The following is a 17,017-nucleotide window of genomic DNA, read 5'->3' on the forward strand; positions in this document are numbered from 1 at the left end:
ATATATATCTGTTTTATTTGAGGATATACAATACTATCACTTTTTAAAGCTTTTTACTCTGAATTGCATGTTCACAGAAAGCTACAAAAATAGTGCAGAGATTCCATGTAGCCTTCACCCCAATTCCCCCCATGGAAGTCACTATAGCACAAAAACAAAACTAGAAAGTTGACATTGAGCTGTGTATTCCAATATTGCATCATTCTATGTCATTTTGTTGTGAGTAAATTCATGGAACCATCACAATCCAGATACAGAATTATTATGTCACCACAAAGATCTCCCTCAGAAAGTCTATGTCCTAAGGCATTCAGTTTGGAAAACAGAAAAGAGAAAATCATCCACATTTTCCCCCAAACAATTCCTTTTATTGTACATATTCCCTCACAGTTGTAATCACTGTATACCATGATATTTTCTTAATGTTGAATGCACACTTTATTCGCCTTTGATTTTGCACACCTCTAGGTTTGAAAGCAAGTCATCCTATGCTGCAGGATTATTGCAGGTTTGTTGCTACCCCTGAAATATTTCATTTTGGTAGTACCAACTGCTGGTTAAGATTGCTACATTTAAATACTCAATCTTCTGAACCTTTCTGTGGAAAATATATATAACAAAATAAATATCTTGTATAAAGTTACAGATAACAATCAGAGGAATAAAAAGTATTTGTTCTTCAGTAGTTTATCTGTGTAACTATCACTAGAATTATATGAGGAGCCTAGCCCACCCAATTCCTTTTCATGATTTAAGTGAATTCAGGGTTTGTTTGTACTTTGTACCTAGATTCTCTAGATGCCAATAATGATGGATCAACTTTTAAAGAAGTGTATATATACATACATATACATATACATATACATATACATATACATATACATATACTATACATATAGAGAGAGAGAGAGAAAGAGAGAGAGGAGTTAAAATGATTTAACTTTTGAAAACAGTGTCTTGACTGGATACTGCAAAGCTAAAGACAAAGAAACAAACTGCTGTATTCTAATTGGTTACTTTGTTTCTCATAGGGGTACAGGTTAGCAATTAGGTAACTACTTTATGTAACTAGTTTACACATATAGTAGAGTTTAACAAAGTAAATAAATCTTAGACAGTAGGAGACATGTTTCTCAGCAAGAGAAAAGTTACGGATATGCAAGGGGTAAAGTGAGGCTAGAATGAACCCTGTGGCGCTGAATGCAAGATGGAGATATCAGTATAAACTAGTCTAGGTAGAGGTGTACAGGTATCTGTGTATACATATGAACATTTTCTAGCTGTGTCCACTTAGGGGGCCTGCACAGTGATAACACAGTAGAGTAGCAGTGAGCACAGCTTGTGTCCAGATCTTGGTTTCTAAAAACATCTTGCAGTCCAGGAACAATGGCTTTTCGGGAAAAATGGCTGATTCTAGGGCTGGTCAGGAAAAATAAAAGATGAGCTTGCAGCATATTGAAGCACCAGAAAGAAAGAAGTGCTAAAAAACAAAATCAGCCCAAACAAAAAACACATACGGAGAGGCATGCCAAAAGGAAACAGAAACCAATTTTCCAAGAGCTCTCAAAGGCCAGGGGGCAACACTTTGAGAAACAGTCAAATAGTATTGGATTACAACTCAAAGAACAATGTATACATACATGGGTCCACACTGATAAAAAATATTGTATAACAATTTTCCTTAAGTAAGCTTCTAATTAATAAATGTATACGGAAATATGAAAGTAAAACATCTGGTGAGCCTTTGAGCTGGCTAATAAACATTTTTGCCAACCAACCTATTTTGTGTTCCTTCTGTTGCATAACAATGGAAAGAGGACTTTTCCCCCTATGAGTTTTGCATATCAAAAATACCTTTGTGTCCATCATTAGTAATGTTGAAACTATTTTCTATAACTTTTCATGCCCTACAAAACTTACTCTAACCCAGTATTGTGCAGCTTAACACACCTCAAAATCACTCACGCTATTTGATAAATGAGACTTAATCCTTCCAAGAAGACATTTTCTAACATTCCAATGACTGCCTCTTTATTTCATAGTTCTCTTAACTTTGTATTCCTACTTGACATGGTGAAATGAGGACCAAGTAGCACAAATACTCAATCCTGAAAGTTGCGTTATCTTTTAATGGCTTCTCTAGTTTCAATGCATATTGCATAACAAACACAAGAAGTCCTATATCTTTCAGCTCAAGTAACCTTTCTCTTGTGCCTTGTATTGCTGAAAGATTTTCTTACCTTCTTTTGATATCGACATTACTATGAACAATAAACCTATCTCCAAAGGTTCTATTGTTCCAGAGTATGAGTTTCCTTTTCTTTTTCTTTTTGAGACTGGAGCTCACTGTCACCCAGGCTGGAGTGCAGTGGCACAATCCTGGCTCACAGCAGCCTCAACCTCCCAGCCTCACATGATCTTCCCACCTCAGCTTCCTGGGTAGCTAGGACTGTAGGCATGTGCCACCACACCTGGCTAATTTTTGTATTTTTTGTAGAGACAGGGTTTTGCCATGTTGCCCAGGCTGGTCTTATTCCTGGGCTCAAGAGATCCACCTGCCTTGGCCTCCCAAAGTGCTGAATTACAGGTATGAGCCACCACACTGAGTCTGTGTTTTCTTTTTTCTTTTCTTTTTTTTTTTTTTTTTTTTTTTTTTGAGATGGAGTCTTGCTCTGTTGCCCAGGCTGGAGTGCAGTGGCACAATCTCAGCTCACTGCAACCTCTGCCTCCAGGGTTCAAGCGATTCTCCTGTCTCAGCCTTCCAAGTAGCTAGGACTACAGGCACGTGACCACGCCCAGCTAATTTTTGTATTTTTAGTAGAGATGGGGTTTTACCATGTTGGCCAGGATGGTCTCAATCTCTTGACCTTGTGATGCACCCACCTTGGCCTCCCAAAGTGCTGGGACTACAGGCATGAGCCACTAAGCCCAGCCATCTGTTTTCTTAATGTAACTTGAAATGATTATTCTATTAACAAATGATCAATCTGCTATGTTCATAGATTTGTTTATATGCAACCTTAAAAAGGAGGTGAGACTCTCACTGCCTATTCCTCTTACATGTAATCACTTTCATTTGCTAATGGCTTTTCCTTCCTGTTTTATTTGCAAATACATACACATATACATACATATTATCTTGATTCTTTTAAAAGAAAAAGTAACATACTAGGTATTCTGTTCCACATCTTGCTTTTTCAGTAATGGTATAATCTTGAGCAAGCTATCTACCCTTTGAGATTATTCATCTGTAAACTGTGAACACTGTGAAGTTTAATTAGAAAGCTACATGTGAGGAACTCACCACAGGACTGGGCAGAGAGAAGCGTCCAACACTCTCTACATCCCACTTCCACCTGCAGCCCGGGTCGTAAGATGGTTAAAAGGGCCACCATACTAACACTCCATTAGACCACTAAAATGCCCATGAGAAATCAGGAAAGCTCAGATCGTCCCAGCCTAAATGATCTGTGGCTTTCTCCCTAAAGTAAGTTTTCAGTCAGTTCTGATGACTACCCAACATTTATTCTTTGAGACAAATTCAAGGACAGTCTTGTGTATGTGTACATTGGATTCTTCTACCTCCAACCAAAATCAAGGGAACAAAATTCCTTTATCTATTCAAACACTCTTTGGTCTATCCAGAAGTCTACAAAGTGCTGTTGGGAGAAACTTTTCTGCTCTCATCTTAGTTCCATTGTTTGGGGGTTTGCAAATTAACAGATTAATAGAAAAAAAAAAAGGAACATTATACATGCATGCGAGAAAACTATGAAGAGTGACTCTCTGAACAGCAAGGGGTAAGGGTTTACAGATCAGCTTAATGGTGTGTCTTTTGAGAGTTTCACTCACTGCCCAGGCTGGAGTGCAATGGCGCGATCTTGGCTCACTGCAATCACTGTCTCCTGGACTCAAGTGATTCTCCCATCTCAGCCTCCCAAGTAGCTGGGATTACAGGCACCCACCATCATGCCTGGCAAATTTTTGTGTTTTAGTAGACAGGGTTTCCCCATGTTGGCCAGGCTAGTCTTAAACTCCTGATGTCAGGTGATCCGCCCGCCTCTGCCTCCCAAAGTTCTAGGATTACAGGTGTGAGCCACCATGCCCAGCGAATGGTGTGTCTTAAGGCGTCAGAGTGAAACTATGAAAAGTTCTGATAAGGTTTATTTACAACACCTTGGGAGGTCCTAGTGCCAAGTACCCTTACATGAGGAACACTCAGAGGAGGGTTTATGGCAGCTGAATTCTCAGTAAAGTTGCTTTACTCATCAAAGTTTACCTAAGGCTGTTTTTGTTTGTTACTGAGACGGAGTCTCACTCTGTTGCCAGGCTGGAGTGCAGTGGCATGATCTCGGCTCACTGCAACCTCTGCCTCCCAGGTTCAAACAATTCTCCTGCCTCAGCCTCTCAAGCAGCTGGGACTACAGGTGCATGCTACCATGCCCAGCTAATTTTTGTATTTTCACTAGAGACAGGGTTTCACCATGTTGGCCAGGATGGTCTCGATCTCTTGACCTTGTGATCCGCCCTCCTCAGCCTCCCAAAGTGCTGGGATTACAGGTGTGAAGCCACCGCACCTGGCCTTAGCTAAGGCTTTTTGTTTGCAGCTGCTGTTTGTTCAGACGTTCTCAGATTAAAGTAGACTTGTGTCATACTGATGGGTTGTTAGTCCCTTCATTGCCCCGTTTTAAACTTGACAGGAAGTTTCACCGACAAGGAGCTATGCTGATTGCTGTGGAGATAAGACTGGGAACAGAGTTTGGGAGTTAAGGGATCTGCGAGATTTGTGAAAGAAACGAATGTAGATTAGAACAAAGATGATTAAGCAGAAAATAACAATTAAAAGCACATAGCCCCATGATCTGAACCAGACTCCCCAATCAAATAACGGTATATTCTTCATGTTCTTGGCTATGTCTTTGATACGCTGTATATCAGACATTATATCTTCCGAATTGTTTATATAGAGGCAACATTGTTTGTCAACAGTTCCACAAGCCGTTTGCCGTTGGGTGGTCGGTAGATCCAAGACACGATCATTTGGGGATGCTGAGGCTAAACTGCTACCTTTTGATTGGTGTGCTTCCAAGGTTGGCTGCGTGGCACCGAATTCCTGTTCTATTGCTTTGGAAAGGTTTAAAATTGCCTTTTCTAAATCGGATGTTCCCAAACTTGGAAAAAGGGCCCTTATTGTTGAATTGTCCTTGGGGTTGTGATATAGAGGTGGATTGTGTGTGTCTCGTTTGGTGCGTCTATGTGGTGTTGCTTTATGAATGAAGGACCTCAGGTTTGTAATTTGGCTAGCATTTAAGGTAAGGTATCTGGTGAGAGAAGGTACCAGATACCCAAGTCCACATCGCCCTGACCATTTTGGTGGAAACCCTTTGTATACCCCATTGCCACATAAAATAAAGAGACCAGAGTTATTCACAGACAAGGTCAGATTGGCACCTGTGAGCCACCAGGTGGGGGTCTGGTGTCCATCATGACCTTTGTCATTAGTTATGTTGGCATCTGCACATCTCCATTTCCCATGAGCCTCTGTCAGCCCATAAGAGCAAAATATGTTGCGAAACAGCTGGTACAGAAGGCCTTTGGTTTGGTTTTGGCAACTATATAGGCAGGTGTCATTACCTGACCAGGTCAATCCAGAATTTCGATCTACCCATTGGTAGTTTTGGGTACTGGGTAGACCAATCAAGGGAACTGTTGAGCTGTTCCAGGTCCAGTTTATGCGATCTGCAAACCAGGGACGTTGTCTAGTGCGTAGGTAAACCCTTGTATCATCATAATCTTTCCTGGATTCCTTTGTAATATCTATAGAGGGTGTGAAGGTGCCATCTGTAGAATCAAACCACAGTGTTTGAGTACAATATTGTTTAGGTATGTTACCTAGGAAGGGTCCAGTGCCATTTTTATTTTCTACACAAAGAGAAAAATTTCCCTCCAATAACCTTATTTGAGCAAAGGATAGACCTTGAGCTTCCATGAAGGCTTCCCAGTGCTGAGTCACTTTATCACAGGAGGAAGTGGAGTGATTCTGCATTTCTGCTTGTAGATGACATACCCTTTCGTACAACCATTGTCCAGAATAGGTCCACCAGGTGCTTGCACTGGCAGGAACAAAAACTAGTTCGGGTTCTTCTGCATTATCGAGATGTTCACATAACCAGCAATTAGACTGATTAGTCAAGATAGACAGTGTTCGGAAAACTGGTGCAAGCAGGTGTTGAGGTTGCACTCGAATTGTCAAAAGAGCAGTAAGCGTTAGCTGAAGCAGACCATAGTTCGAAAGGGAACCCATAGTGGAGGAACAGAGAGAGAAGAGGTTAGGTCAAGACAGACAAACTCCAGACAATGGAGATTAAATGAAAGGGGAGAGTTTTGTTTAAATTTCTAAGTCAGAGAATTTTCCAGGTCGAGGAGGGGAGATGTTTCAGCTAGTTGGAGATGAAGATGAAGTTCTTGGTCTGAGATACTGTGTAAAGCTGTCTACTTCATCTGCTCATGGAGCTTGTGAGTAGGTGCTGAAATTCCTCAATTTGAGGTAACCCATAGGCATAGCCTTCCAGTTTTCATATGATGATCCTGATCTAGCCTGCTGTGGCTTGTATGAATTCAGGAATTTTATTTTGATGGCTGTATAGGTGGTTTCTTCTAAAAACTTTCAGATATATTTGGTCACCTGGTTGAAAAGATGGTAGGGTCTGTTAGTGAAAGCCATACATTTTTTTTTTGATCTGTTGAAAATATGCTACAAGTATACTAATTACTGTATATAACTAGTTATTGAATTGTATATATCTAGTCATTATATATAACTAGTATTGAATTGTTCACTGAAGTCCCCACAATGCTCACTCCATGCTAGAAGGAAAGTTTTAGAGATCCCAGTAGACACAGATTAGCTAAGACTATTTCAAAAGAAGTCAATCCTCCTATTTGGAGTATTTCAGACATTTTTTGTTTGTCTTCTTATTTTTTGTAGAGATGGGGCCTCACTTTTTTTATATATATACATATGGAGTCTAGCTCCATTGCCAGGCTGGAGTGCAATGGCACAATCTTGGCTCGCTGCAAATCTTGGCTTACTGCAACCTCCACCTCCCAGGTTCAAGCAATTCTCTGCCTCAGCCTCCTGAGTAGCTGGAATTACAGGCGCCCACCACCACATCCAGCTCATTTTTTGTATTTTTAGTCGAGATGGGGTTTTACCATCTTGGCCAGGCTGGTCTTGAACTCCTGACCTCATGATCCATCCACCTCAGTCTCCCAAAGTGCTGGGATTACAGATGTGAGCTACTACACTCAGCCAGATGGGGTCTCACTTTGTTGCCCAGGCTGGTCTTGAACCCCTGGCCTCAGCTGATCATCCCATCTCAGCCTCCCAAAGTGTTGGGATTACAACCTTGAGCCACTGCACCTGGTCAGTATTCCAGATCTTTATAAGGGCCAGGGTAATGCTTCTGGCTGTCTGAGTCCAGTTTACTGACAGATTTTTCCTAGAGTTCATTTTATGTTTAGATTTTTATACTTTACTTGCCTTGAGGATTGAGGATTGTAGGAGGTATAAAATTTTAATGAATATCTCAGAGTTTTGCAAGCAAGTGATTTAATTCTGCTGTAAAGTGAGTTCCTTGATCTCATTAAATTCATACAGGAATGCCAAAACAAGAAATAATCTCAGTTGTTACTTTCTTTTCCACTGTTACGGCCTTAGCACATCTAGTTGGACAGCACAGTCCATCCATTAAACATACAGTAAGAATAGTCTAAGGCTGGAGATAAATCTGTAAAGTCCAATTTAGAGTACCATAAAAGGCGGTGTGGGTCTTGGAGGACTCTTTGCAGTATGCTTACCATCTCCAGAATCTTGGTGAGATTTCCAAGTAATGCACTGGGAAATAATTTGCTCAGAAATGCTATGGATACCAAGAGCCAATTGTATTTTGGCAGTTTGATCATCGTCTTACACATATGTAAATATCTTAAAATTTTCTGTATATTAATTATGTTCTGACTTTTTTTGAGACAGAGTTTTGCTCTTATTGCCCAGGCTGGAGTGCAATGTGCGACCTCAGCTCACCACAACCTCCGCCTCCTGGGTTCAAGCGATTCTCCTGCCTCAGTCTCCTGAGTAGCTGGGATTACAGGCATGTGCCACACGCCCAGCCAATTTTGTATTTTTAGTAGAGACAGGGTTTCTCCATGTTGGTCAGGCTGGTTTCAAACTCCCAACCTCAGGTGATCCGCCTTCCTCAGCCTCCCAAAATGCTGGGATTACAGATGTGAACCACCATGCCTGGCCTATTCTGATGTCTTAAAAAACCTTTCCAGCCGAGGACTGGGCATGGTGGGTCATGCCTGTAATCCCAGCAATTTGGGAAGCTGAGGCAGATGGATCACTTGAGGCCAGGAGATCAAGACTAGCCTGGCCAACATGGCAAAACCCTGCCTCTACTAAAAATACAAAAATTAGCCAGGCATGGTGGTGTGTGCCTGTGGTCACAGCTACTCGGGAGACTGAGGGAGGAAAAATTGCTTAAACCCCGGAGGCATAGGTTGCAGTGACATAAGATTAGGCCACTGCACTCCAGCCTGGACAACAGAGAGAGACTCTGTCTAAAATACAAAAACAGGCCGGGCTCAGTGGCTCATGCCTGTAATCCCAGCACTTAGGGAGGCAGAGGTGGGCAGATCATGAGGTCAGGAGATCAAAACCATCCTGACCAACATGGTGAAACCTGGTATCTACTAAAATACAAAAAATTAGCTGGGTGTGATGGTGCACACCTGTAATCCCAGCTATTTGGGAGGCTGAGGCTGGGGAATCACTTGAACCCGGGAGGTGAAGGTTGCAGTGAGGAGAGGTCGCACCATTGCACTCCAGTGTGGTGACAGAGTGAGACCCCATCTCAAACAAACAAACAAAACCTTTCCAGCTGGGGAGAGACTACCTTTCTTGGGGGCTAGCCAATTCTCCGAGACAACAAGGGGCCAACCAAGAGCATGTCTTTGATATACAAACTAACCAATCCAGAGCCATATGTCCTCTATCTGGCCCTTACAAACAAAAGAAATTATTTGTCTGCCTTAATCATCCCAGGGCCAGGTGCTATGCAACTAGGGGACACACCTCTACAGTTCGAAATCATTCAAACCAGCCAGTCCTAAGCTGTTCACCCTGCCCTACCTCTTCTTTCCCATGGAGGTTAGCAGGTACATCCCTGGCCTGGAGTGGAATGAAATGACCCAGGTCCCAAGCGCATGACCAGTGGGACTGAAGGGTTCCTTGGTGCCTGTTTTTCACCAAGCCCCAAATCTGGGTCTCTTAACAGGAAGGCAATTGACACTCATGGGCTCACTTAGCAAAATAGCTGCTTCTAATTGGGATTGCAGACTTAAAGAAACTGAGACGCATGATGAGCTGTGGATCAGGAAGCACTGCAGGAAGTAGTAGCAAACCCTTAAAAAAATCCTAAATCACCCTTTCTTGTGCCCCTTTTAAGGTTGACACAGTGCTTTAAGGCTAACACAAAAGGGGAAAATAAGTCTCCATACAACCCATAGATGAGACTATAAAGCTCCTCTTTGGAGGAGCTGGACTCCTGTCTGGAGTCACGGCTGAAGAATCTGCTTACAATTTAAGCACCTTTGTGATATTTTTACATATCACATATGATGCATTCAAACTTAACCTTAGCTTCGACAGAGCATTAAAACCAAGTGTTGGTATTTACTACGCAGTAACAGCCCACCAGAATAGCATAAAGACTGCTTTCACCTGAGAACATCTGAAGTCTGGCTGACTCCAGTCATGATACCTCCCAGAACCAGATTTCAATGGGTACGGACATTTGAACTGTTACCTACTTAGGCCATGGAATGTCTCAGGTTACTCAAACTCACCCGCAAATACCTTTCGTCACTTGCCTTCGTCCTGATCTCAAAGACAGGCGTGCACACTTAGCAGCTGCTGGTCGTTGCTACCAATGCATTCCCAGTTTTGCTGCCTTTGCCTAACCTCTACATGCTCAACTAGGCACAACCACAGAAACCTTTACTGAGATGCTGAAATGAGCATTAGCCACCCCACACACCTGCTTTTACTTACTCAGTTTTGACAACCTTTTCCATATTTACATTGCGTGAAAACAATGAGACAGCTGTGGGTATTTTAGGACAACTTTCTTCCTGTCAGGTAAATTCCACAGCATTTTTTTTTTCTTTTTTTCTTTTTTTTTTTTTTTTTTTTGCTTGGAAACAGGGTCTCAATTTGTTGCCCAAGCTGGAATGCAGTAGTGCAAGCATGGCTTCCTGCAGTCTCGAACTCCCGGGCTCAAGAGATCCACCTCTGCCTTCCCTGTAGCTGAGACTACAGGCATGCACCACCATACCTGACTTTTTAAAATTTTTTTTATTTTTTTTAAATTTTTTTTAATTTTTTTTATTTTTAGTAGAGACAAGGTCTGGCCATGTTGCCTAAGGTGGTCTCTAACTCTTAAGCTTGAGCGATCCTCTCACCTTGGCATCCCAAAGGTGCGTGAGACATGAGCCACCATGCCTGGCCTCACAGCATGCTCTTCATGTCAGTTGGATCCAGTGGCATAAGGCATGCTCCTATGCCTATGTAGTGGCCTCAGCTGCCACCCTAATTGACAAAGCCAATAACCTTACAAAAGGTTATCCTGTTTACCTTTCCCATTCTGTGTCAACTCTTAAAATTCCATAAAAGAGTGCCTTTCATGCTCTAAACCTGTACCTCTCCCTGATGGAGTACCCCACTCCACATTGCATGACTGCCTTATGGCCACAGAGTTGGCTTCTAAATCACAAGAAAACCAACGCTTCCTTGAGCAAACTCTGGGCCTGGCGCGATGTCTCACGCCTGTAATCCCAGCACTTTAGGAGGCCAAGGTGGGCAGATTACCTGAGGTCAGGAGTTGGAGACCAGCCTGGCCAACATGGTGAAACCCTGTCTGTACTAAAAAAACACAAAAATTAGCCAGACATGGTGGCTCATGCCTGTCTTCCCAGCTACGCAGGGTTATCATTTGAACCTGGGAGGCGAAGAATACCGTGAGGTGAGATTGCACCACTGCACTCCAGCCTGGGCGACAGAGCAAGGCTCCATCTTAAACAAAAAACAGACTTACTCTGTTCTGTGACAGTTCTTATAAACAAAAATCTCAGAAAGACAATCACTGGCTACGACATAGTGAGCTTATACATTAGCAAAAGAGAAAACGAACACTACTTACACTGAGTAGCTAGATCTTGGGATTCTGCCATGTCCTTGGCAGTTTGGAAACCTCATAGATGATAATTATTATTATTATTTGAGATGGAATTATTATTATTATTTTAGATGGAATATCACTCTGTGGCCCAAGCTAGAGTGCAGTGGCACGATCTCGGCTCACTGCAACCTCCACTTCCTGGATACAAGCAATTCTCCTGCCTTGGCCCCCGGAGTAGCTGGGACTACAGGCATGTACCACCACGCCTGGCTAATCTTTTCTTTTTTTTTTTTTGAGATGGAGTTTTGCTTTTGTTGCCCAGGCTGGATTGCAATGGCACGATCTTGGCTCACCAAAACCTCCACCTCCTGGGTTCAAGAGATTCTCCTGCCTCAACCTCCCAAGTAGCTGGGATTACAGGTATGCGCCACCATGCCCGGCTAATTTTTTTGTATTTTTAGTAGAGATGGGTTTCTCCATGTTGGTCAGGCTGGTTGGAACTCCTGACATCTGGTAATTCACCCGCCTCGGCCTCCCAAAGTGCTGGGATTACAGGGGTCAGCCACCGTGTCCGTCCCCCTCCTCCACCCCCCACCATAGATTCTTGACTTTAGCAGATACTCCCAAAACCAATGGGCATATAATTGCTATCCTATTACAGGCTATATATTTTCCTACGTAAATTGCTGTTGTTCACTGCTCAGCACTTAGGAAAACTGATAGAATATCTTTATGAAATTTTAGGGCTGAGAAAGCTGCTACATGGGCAGACAAAAATGGACTCCCTCTCTCTACTCCACCCAGCTTGCGACCCTACCCTTACCTATGACTCCTGTTCAAAGTCGGGCAAATGCCCCACAACCTAAAAAAGACGTGGCTATCAAGTGGGGGCAAGCAATTATGCGATGGATTAGACATAGGACCAAATGGACTTCTTTGGCCAGTCAAGAAAATAAAGTCTTATACGCACAAGTCCTAGACAGGAACTATACCAGCCATACAGGGCCACATGGGAAAGACACCAGGATGGTCAGTGGGCAGAAGCCCGTCGTGAGGTAAAGGTTTAGAACACAGTAATTGCCTTCCCGTGAAAAGAGCCGGATTCAGGCACCGGAAACCCTTGGGTCGCACTGGCCCCGTGCTCGGGGCTGGGTCATTTCATCCTGCTCAAGGCTAGGAACACACCTGCACTTAGAAGTGGGGCCGCCGCACCTCCGCAGACGTAGGAGACGAATTCCTGGAGCCCAAGGTCGGCCGGGGTTGCGTTCCTGTTGCCGCACGCGTGGCCCGTCCGAAACCCGCTACACAGAGTAGCGGCGCGTCTGCAGTGGGGAGGCAAAGGGCAAACTTGTTACCGCGCCGGGACCTGCCCCGGGATCCTCCCAGCCGCTCCGCAGGACGCAGCGCCTCTGCCGCGCGCGGCTCCGGCACCGGCACTGCCGTCCGCCCCCCGGGCCGCCGAGGGCTGCTCTACCCCTAGGCTCGGCCCCCGGGAGCAGAGGAGCTCCGGGCGAGCAAAGCTCCAGGGGACATGGCGCGAGCCCAGGCCCTGCCCGAGTCCTCCCCGCCGGAGACCAAAGGCCAGAGACGCACTCACAGCGCAATAGCTCCGCGGGACAAAGTGGCCGACCCCCGCCAGGCCAGTAGACCAGAAGGTAGGCGCACGGCGGGAACCCACAAGGCGGAGGAACACTTGAGGGCTGAGAAGCACGCTTCAAATCCTGGGAAAGTCCTGGGCGCGGGAGGGGCGGGGCACGGAAGGGCGGATAGCCAATCCCGGGGTAGACCGGGCGGGGCGGGGCACGGCCGGGCGGACAGCCAATCCTCGAGAAGACTCTGGGCGGGGCGGGGCACGGAAGGGCGGACAGCCAATCCTGGGGCAGACTCTAGGCGGGGGGAGGGGCGGGGCACAGCAGGGGCGGACAGCCAATCCCCGGGAAGACTCTGGGCGGGGCGGGGCTGGGAGGTGGGCTGCGGGGCGAGCAGCCAATCCCAGGAAACTTCGGGACCAGGGCGGGATGCCGGCGGGACGGGCCCGGCCCTAGGCCCCAGGTGTCCTCTGCCGGTCGGGTCTGGCTCCTGCGGGGTGGGTGAGAGACTTGGCGACCTTCCACGAGGCATCCTTCGAACCACGGGGACCCCTGGCAGGAGAACCACCTTCTTCAGGCGCCCTGCTGGGCCTTGGCCCTTGTGGATCTGTTTCTATTTTTCACTGTATGATTGCATAAGGCCAGAGACGAGGAGAACGGTGATTGTGAAATAAAGTGAGAGATAAATACTCAATTCTTGGGAGCAATACCCTTGTTGTTGGGATACGTTTATTCATTTAGAGAATCAGTGAGAAGCTACCATATGTCAAGCACTGTGGTAGATCTGAGAGCAAATAGGGGAAAAAACAAAAAAACAAAAAACCCAAAACAAAGACGTTGCCCTTGTGAAACTTTCAGTGTCGTAGTGAGGGAGGAGACCTTTAATCACCGTTAAGCGTCTAAGACCATCCCCACCTTGACTTCCACACTGCATTTCTGTAGGAGAAGTAAAGGCTGGCAGACCGGGCACCTTATCACCCTCCTATAGATTGCAGGCATGGGGTGGAGGAATCTCTCCAGAAGGCATTGTTTTTACTTAAACACGCTCAAACACCCACCTAAGTCACTATACCCCACACCTACTCCTAAGACCAAGACCCTTTCACATGTAATTTCTAAGACTGTAAACCCAATTCCCTTTCACATGTAATATCTAGACTTGTAAGCCTATATAAAGGCAGAGGTTTTCTTTGTCGGAGGAGCTTGGCTGTTAGGTAACTATGCCACCTTGCTCCCTGTGGAATCAATCACCCGTTCCTTCCCAGTTTGGGGCTCCGTGTTCCAGAGGTATGTTTCTCGAGGCCACTCCTGCTACAGTAGATAAAACGGACATTGACACACCAATCATGTAAAAATGTAAAATTATCACTTAATAAGAGCTGGAGTGGTGGTGTCAGAGACCTAGCTGTGAGTTTGAGGGAGGGATAATTAAGCAGAAAATTGAAGATTCGTTTATAAGGCAAAGGAGTGGAGCTTGGGGTGGAGGCAGAAGAAAGAGGATGTATAGTGTATGTGCTCTAGGAAGGACTTCAGTGCATCCATGGACATGTAGAAAGGCTGCTGTGACTTCTACACAAAAAGCCAAGGGGTGAGGTGGGATGCAGAGAGATGCAGGATGAGGTGCGATATAATCTGGGCTACAGAGGGGATGTGGCTGGAGTTGCTGGTGACTGCCAGACCAATGTGGACCTTGTAGACCATGTTTAAAATGCCTATAAATGATGCTCATTAATAATGTGTTGTATAAATGCATGTCAATAAAAGTTGATATTTGCAAGACTGGCATGTGTTCAGGCCAGCATGTTAACAGCTAATTATTGTTAACCATTATTGCACACTTATTTCATTCTCTGCACTCTTAAATGTTTTCTTTTTTTCTTTCTTTCTTTTTTTTTTTTTTTTTTTTTTTTTTTTGAGACAGACTCTTGCTTTGTCACTCAGGCTGCAGGCTGGAGTTTAGTGGCATGACCTTGGCTCACTGCAACCCCCGCCTCCCGGGTTCAAGCGATTCTCCTGCCTCAGCCTCCAGAGTAGCTGGGATAACAGGTGTATACAGCATGCCTGGCTAAGTTTTGTGTTTATTTAGTAGAGACAGGGTTTCACCATGTTGGCCAGGCTGGTCTCAAGCTCCTGACCTCAGGTGATCCACCTGCCTCCGCCTCCCAAAGTAGTGGGTTTACAGACGTGAGCCACTGTGCCTAGCCATTCTCTGCACACTTTTAACTGCTTTATATAGATTATCTCCTTGAATTTTTCCAGCTACTCTACCCAGTAGGCATGATTACATTCCTCATTTTGGGCAGCACGTGGTGGTTTACACCTGTAATCTCTGTGTCTGGGAGACTGATGTAGGAGGATCACTTGAGGGCAGGAGTTTAAGACCAGCCTGAGCAACATAGCAAGACTTCTCTTAAAAAAAATTACGTGGGGTGAAGTGGCTCACACCTGTAATCCCAGCACTTTGGGAGGCTGAGGCAGGTGAATCACGAGGTCAAGGGATCAAGAGCATCCTGGCCAACATGGTGAAACCCCGTTTCTACTAAAAATATAAAAATTATCTGGGCATGGTGGCATATGCCTGTAGCCCCAGCTACTTGGGAGGCTGAGGCAGGAGAATCGCTTGAACCCAGGAGGCAGAGGTTGCAGAGAGCTGAGATCGTGCCACTCTACTCCAGCCTGGAGACAGAATAAGACTCTGTTTCAAAATAAAAAAAGGAAAGGAAAGAAGAAAGAAAAATTAGCCTGTTGTGGTGGCATGTGCCTGTAGTCTCAGCTACTTGGGAGGCTGAGGTGAGAGGCAGTGAGCTATGATAGTGCCACTGCATGCCTAGGTGACAGAGCAAGACCCCATCAGTAAATTTTTTTCTTTTTTTTTTTTTGAGACAAAGTCTCGCTCTGTTGCCAGACTAAAGTGCAGTGGCACGGTGTTTGCTTACTGCAATCTCCACCTACCAGGTTCAAGCAATTCTCCTGCCTCAGCCTCACATGTAGCTGGGATTACAGGCTTGTGCTACCACGCCCGGCTAATTTTTGTATTTTTAGTAGAGACAGGGTTTCACTCTGTTGGTCAGAATGGTTTAGATCTGCTGACCTCATGATCCGCCCACTTGGGCCTCCCAAAATGCTGAGATTACAGGCATGAGTCACCACGTCCGACCTCTAAAATTTTTGTTAGAAAATCTTCATTTTGCCCTTGAGGATCCAGATATTGCTAATATGGTGTTGTTGTTTCTTTTGTATGTGGTTTTTGTTGTTGTTGTTGTTGTTGTTTTGAGAGCTAGTCTATTCCCAGTCCAATAGTGTAGATGGTTAGTGAATATATTAGGCATTCTGAGCACATCTAATCGGTGTAGCAGCTCATGACTCAAATGCCACTCTAACACTTGAACACTTGTGTGCACAAACATAAATTTAGAAAAGCGAAATTATAGCTGCAATGGCAAGATGGTAGACACAGGATGGCAGCATGGAATTCTGAATTTCTGTAATGTTGATGGTGCTTTTCTTTAAAAGCGTGTAGGGCTTAATTTGTAATGCTCTAAAATCCAGAACTATATTAAGGCGGTCATATGGGAAGTTGCATGTTGACCTGCTGAACCTGAATAATACAGCTTCCTGCCTTGTAGAATTTGATGATATTGAATATTGCTTTTTTTTAAAAAAAGGTTCTTAAAATGATTACATATTACCCACTGTGCTTAGCATCCAATGTATTCTATGAAATCACTATACAAATTAAAATAATAATTTATAGAGTATGGTCAATCAGACTAGTTAGCATAAGAAACGCTAATTAGTCTAAATTAGAGTAGAACTGAGAGTAGAGCTGAAATAAATGATTGAATTATATTAAAGAAAATTGAGTGAAGAGACCAGCTTCTTCTGTAGCATAATTTTAATGAGACTGCTGAGTTGAGTTCTGTTCTACATCAAAAAGGGAACACAAATCTCTTGAGGTTCTATTTCTGACTCTACCAAAGGCTTTGCTGTTATGCCCAGAGCACAATGAAACCTGTTATTTTTTTTTCCATCTGCAAAATGCAGGCAACATTTTTAGCCTTTTTCACAGGAGTAGCAGGATTAATGAGCACCCACAAATGACTTTGCCTATTTTGTAACTGCAAATGCATTCTTATTGCCATATTTTAATGAGAAATGAACATCTGCTGATTTTTTTCCGATGAGGCT

General features: G+C 44.3%; 1 protein-coding gene and 1 pseudogene across 1 annotated transcript; one reads left to right on the forward strand and one right to left on the reverse strand.

Moving 5' to 3' along the window:
- Nucleotides 1-346: 346 nt before the first annotated feature.
- ERVMER34-1 (endogenous retrovirus group MER34 member 1, envelope) lies at nucleotides 347-12,977 on the reverse strand. The gene is made up of 3 exons (XM_039468254.2): nucleotides 12,838-12,977; nucleotides 12,426-12,562; nucleotides 347-6,685 (listed from the first exon to the last, which is right to left on the reverse strand). The coding sequence occupies exon 3, from the start codon at nucleotides 6,302-6,304 to the stop codon at nucleotides 4,721-4,723; it is 1,584 nt and encodes a 527-aa protein (XP_039324188.1). The 5' UTR covers nucleotides 6,305-6,685; nucleotides 12,426-12,562; nucleotides 12,838-12,977; the 3' UTR covers nucleotides 347-4,720.
- LOC120363826 (small nucleolar RNA SNORA26) lies at nucleotides 9,497-9,626 on the forward strand (annotated as a pseudogene).
- Nucleotides 12,978-17,017: the final 4,040 nt, after the last annotated feature.

The sequence above is a fragment of the Saimiri boliviensis genome, chromosome 3 (genome assembly GCF_048565385.1).
Source record: "Saimiri boliviensis isolate mSaiBol1 chromosome 3, mSaiBol1.pri, whole genome shotgun sequence".
Taxonomy (NCBI): domain Eukaryota; kingdom Metazoa; phylum Chordata; class Mammalia; order Primates; family Cebidae; genus Saimiri; species Saimiri boliviensis.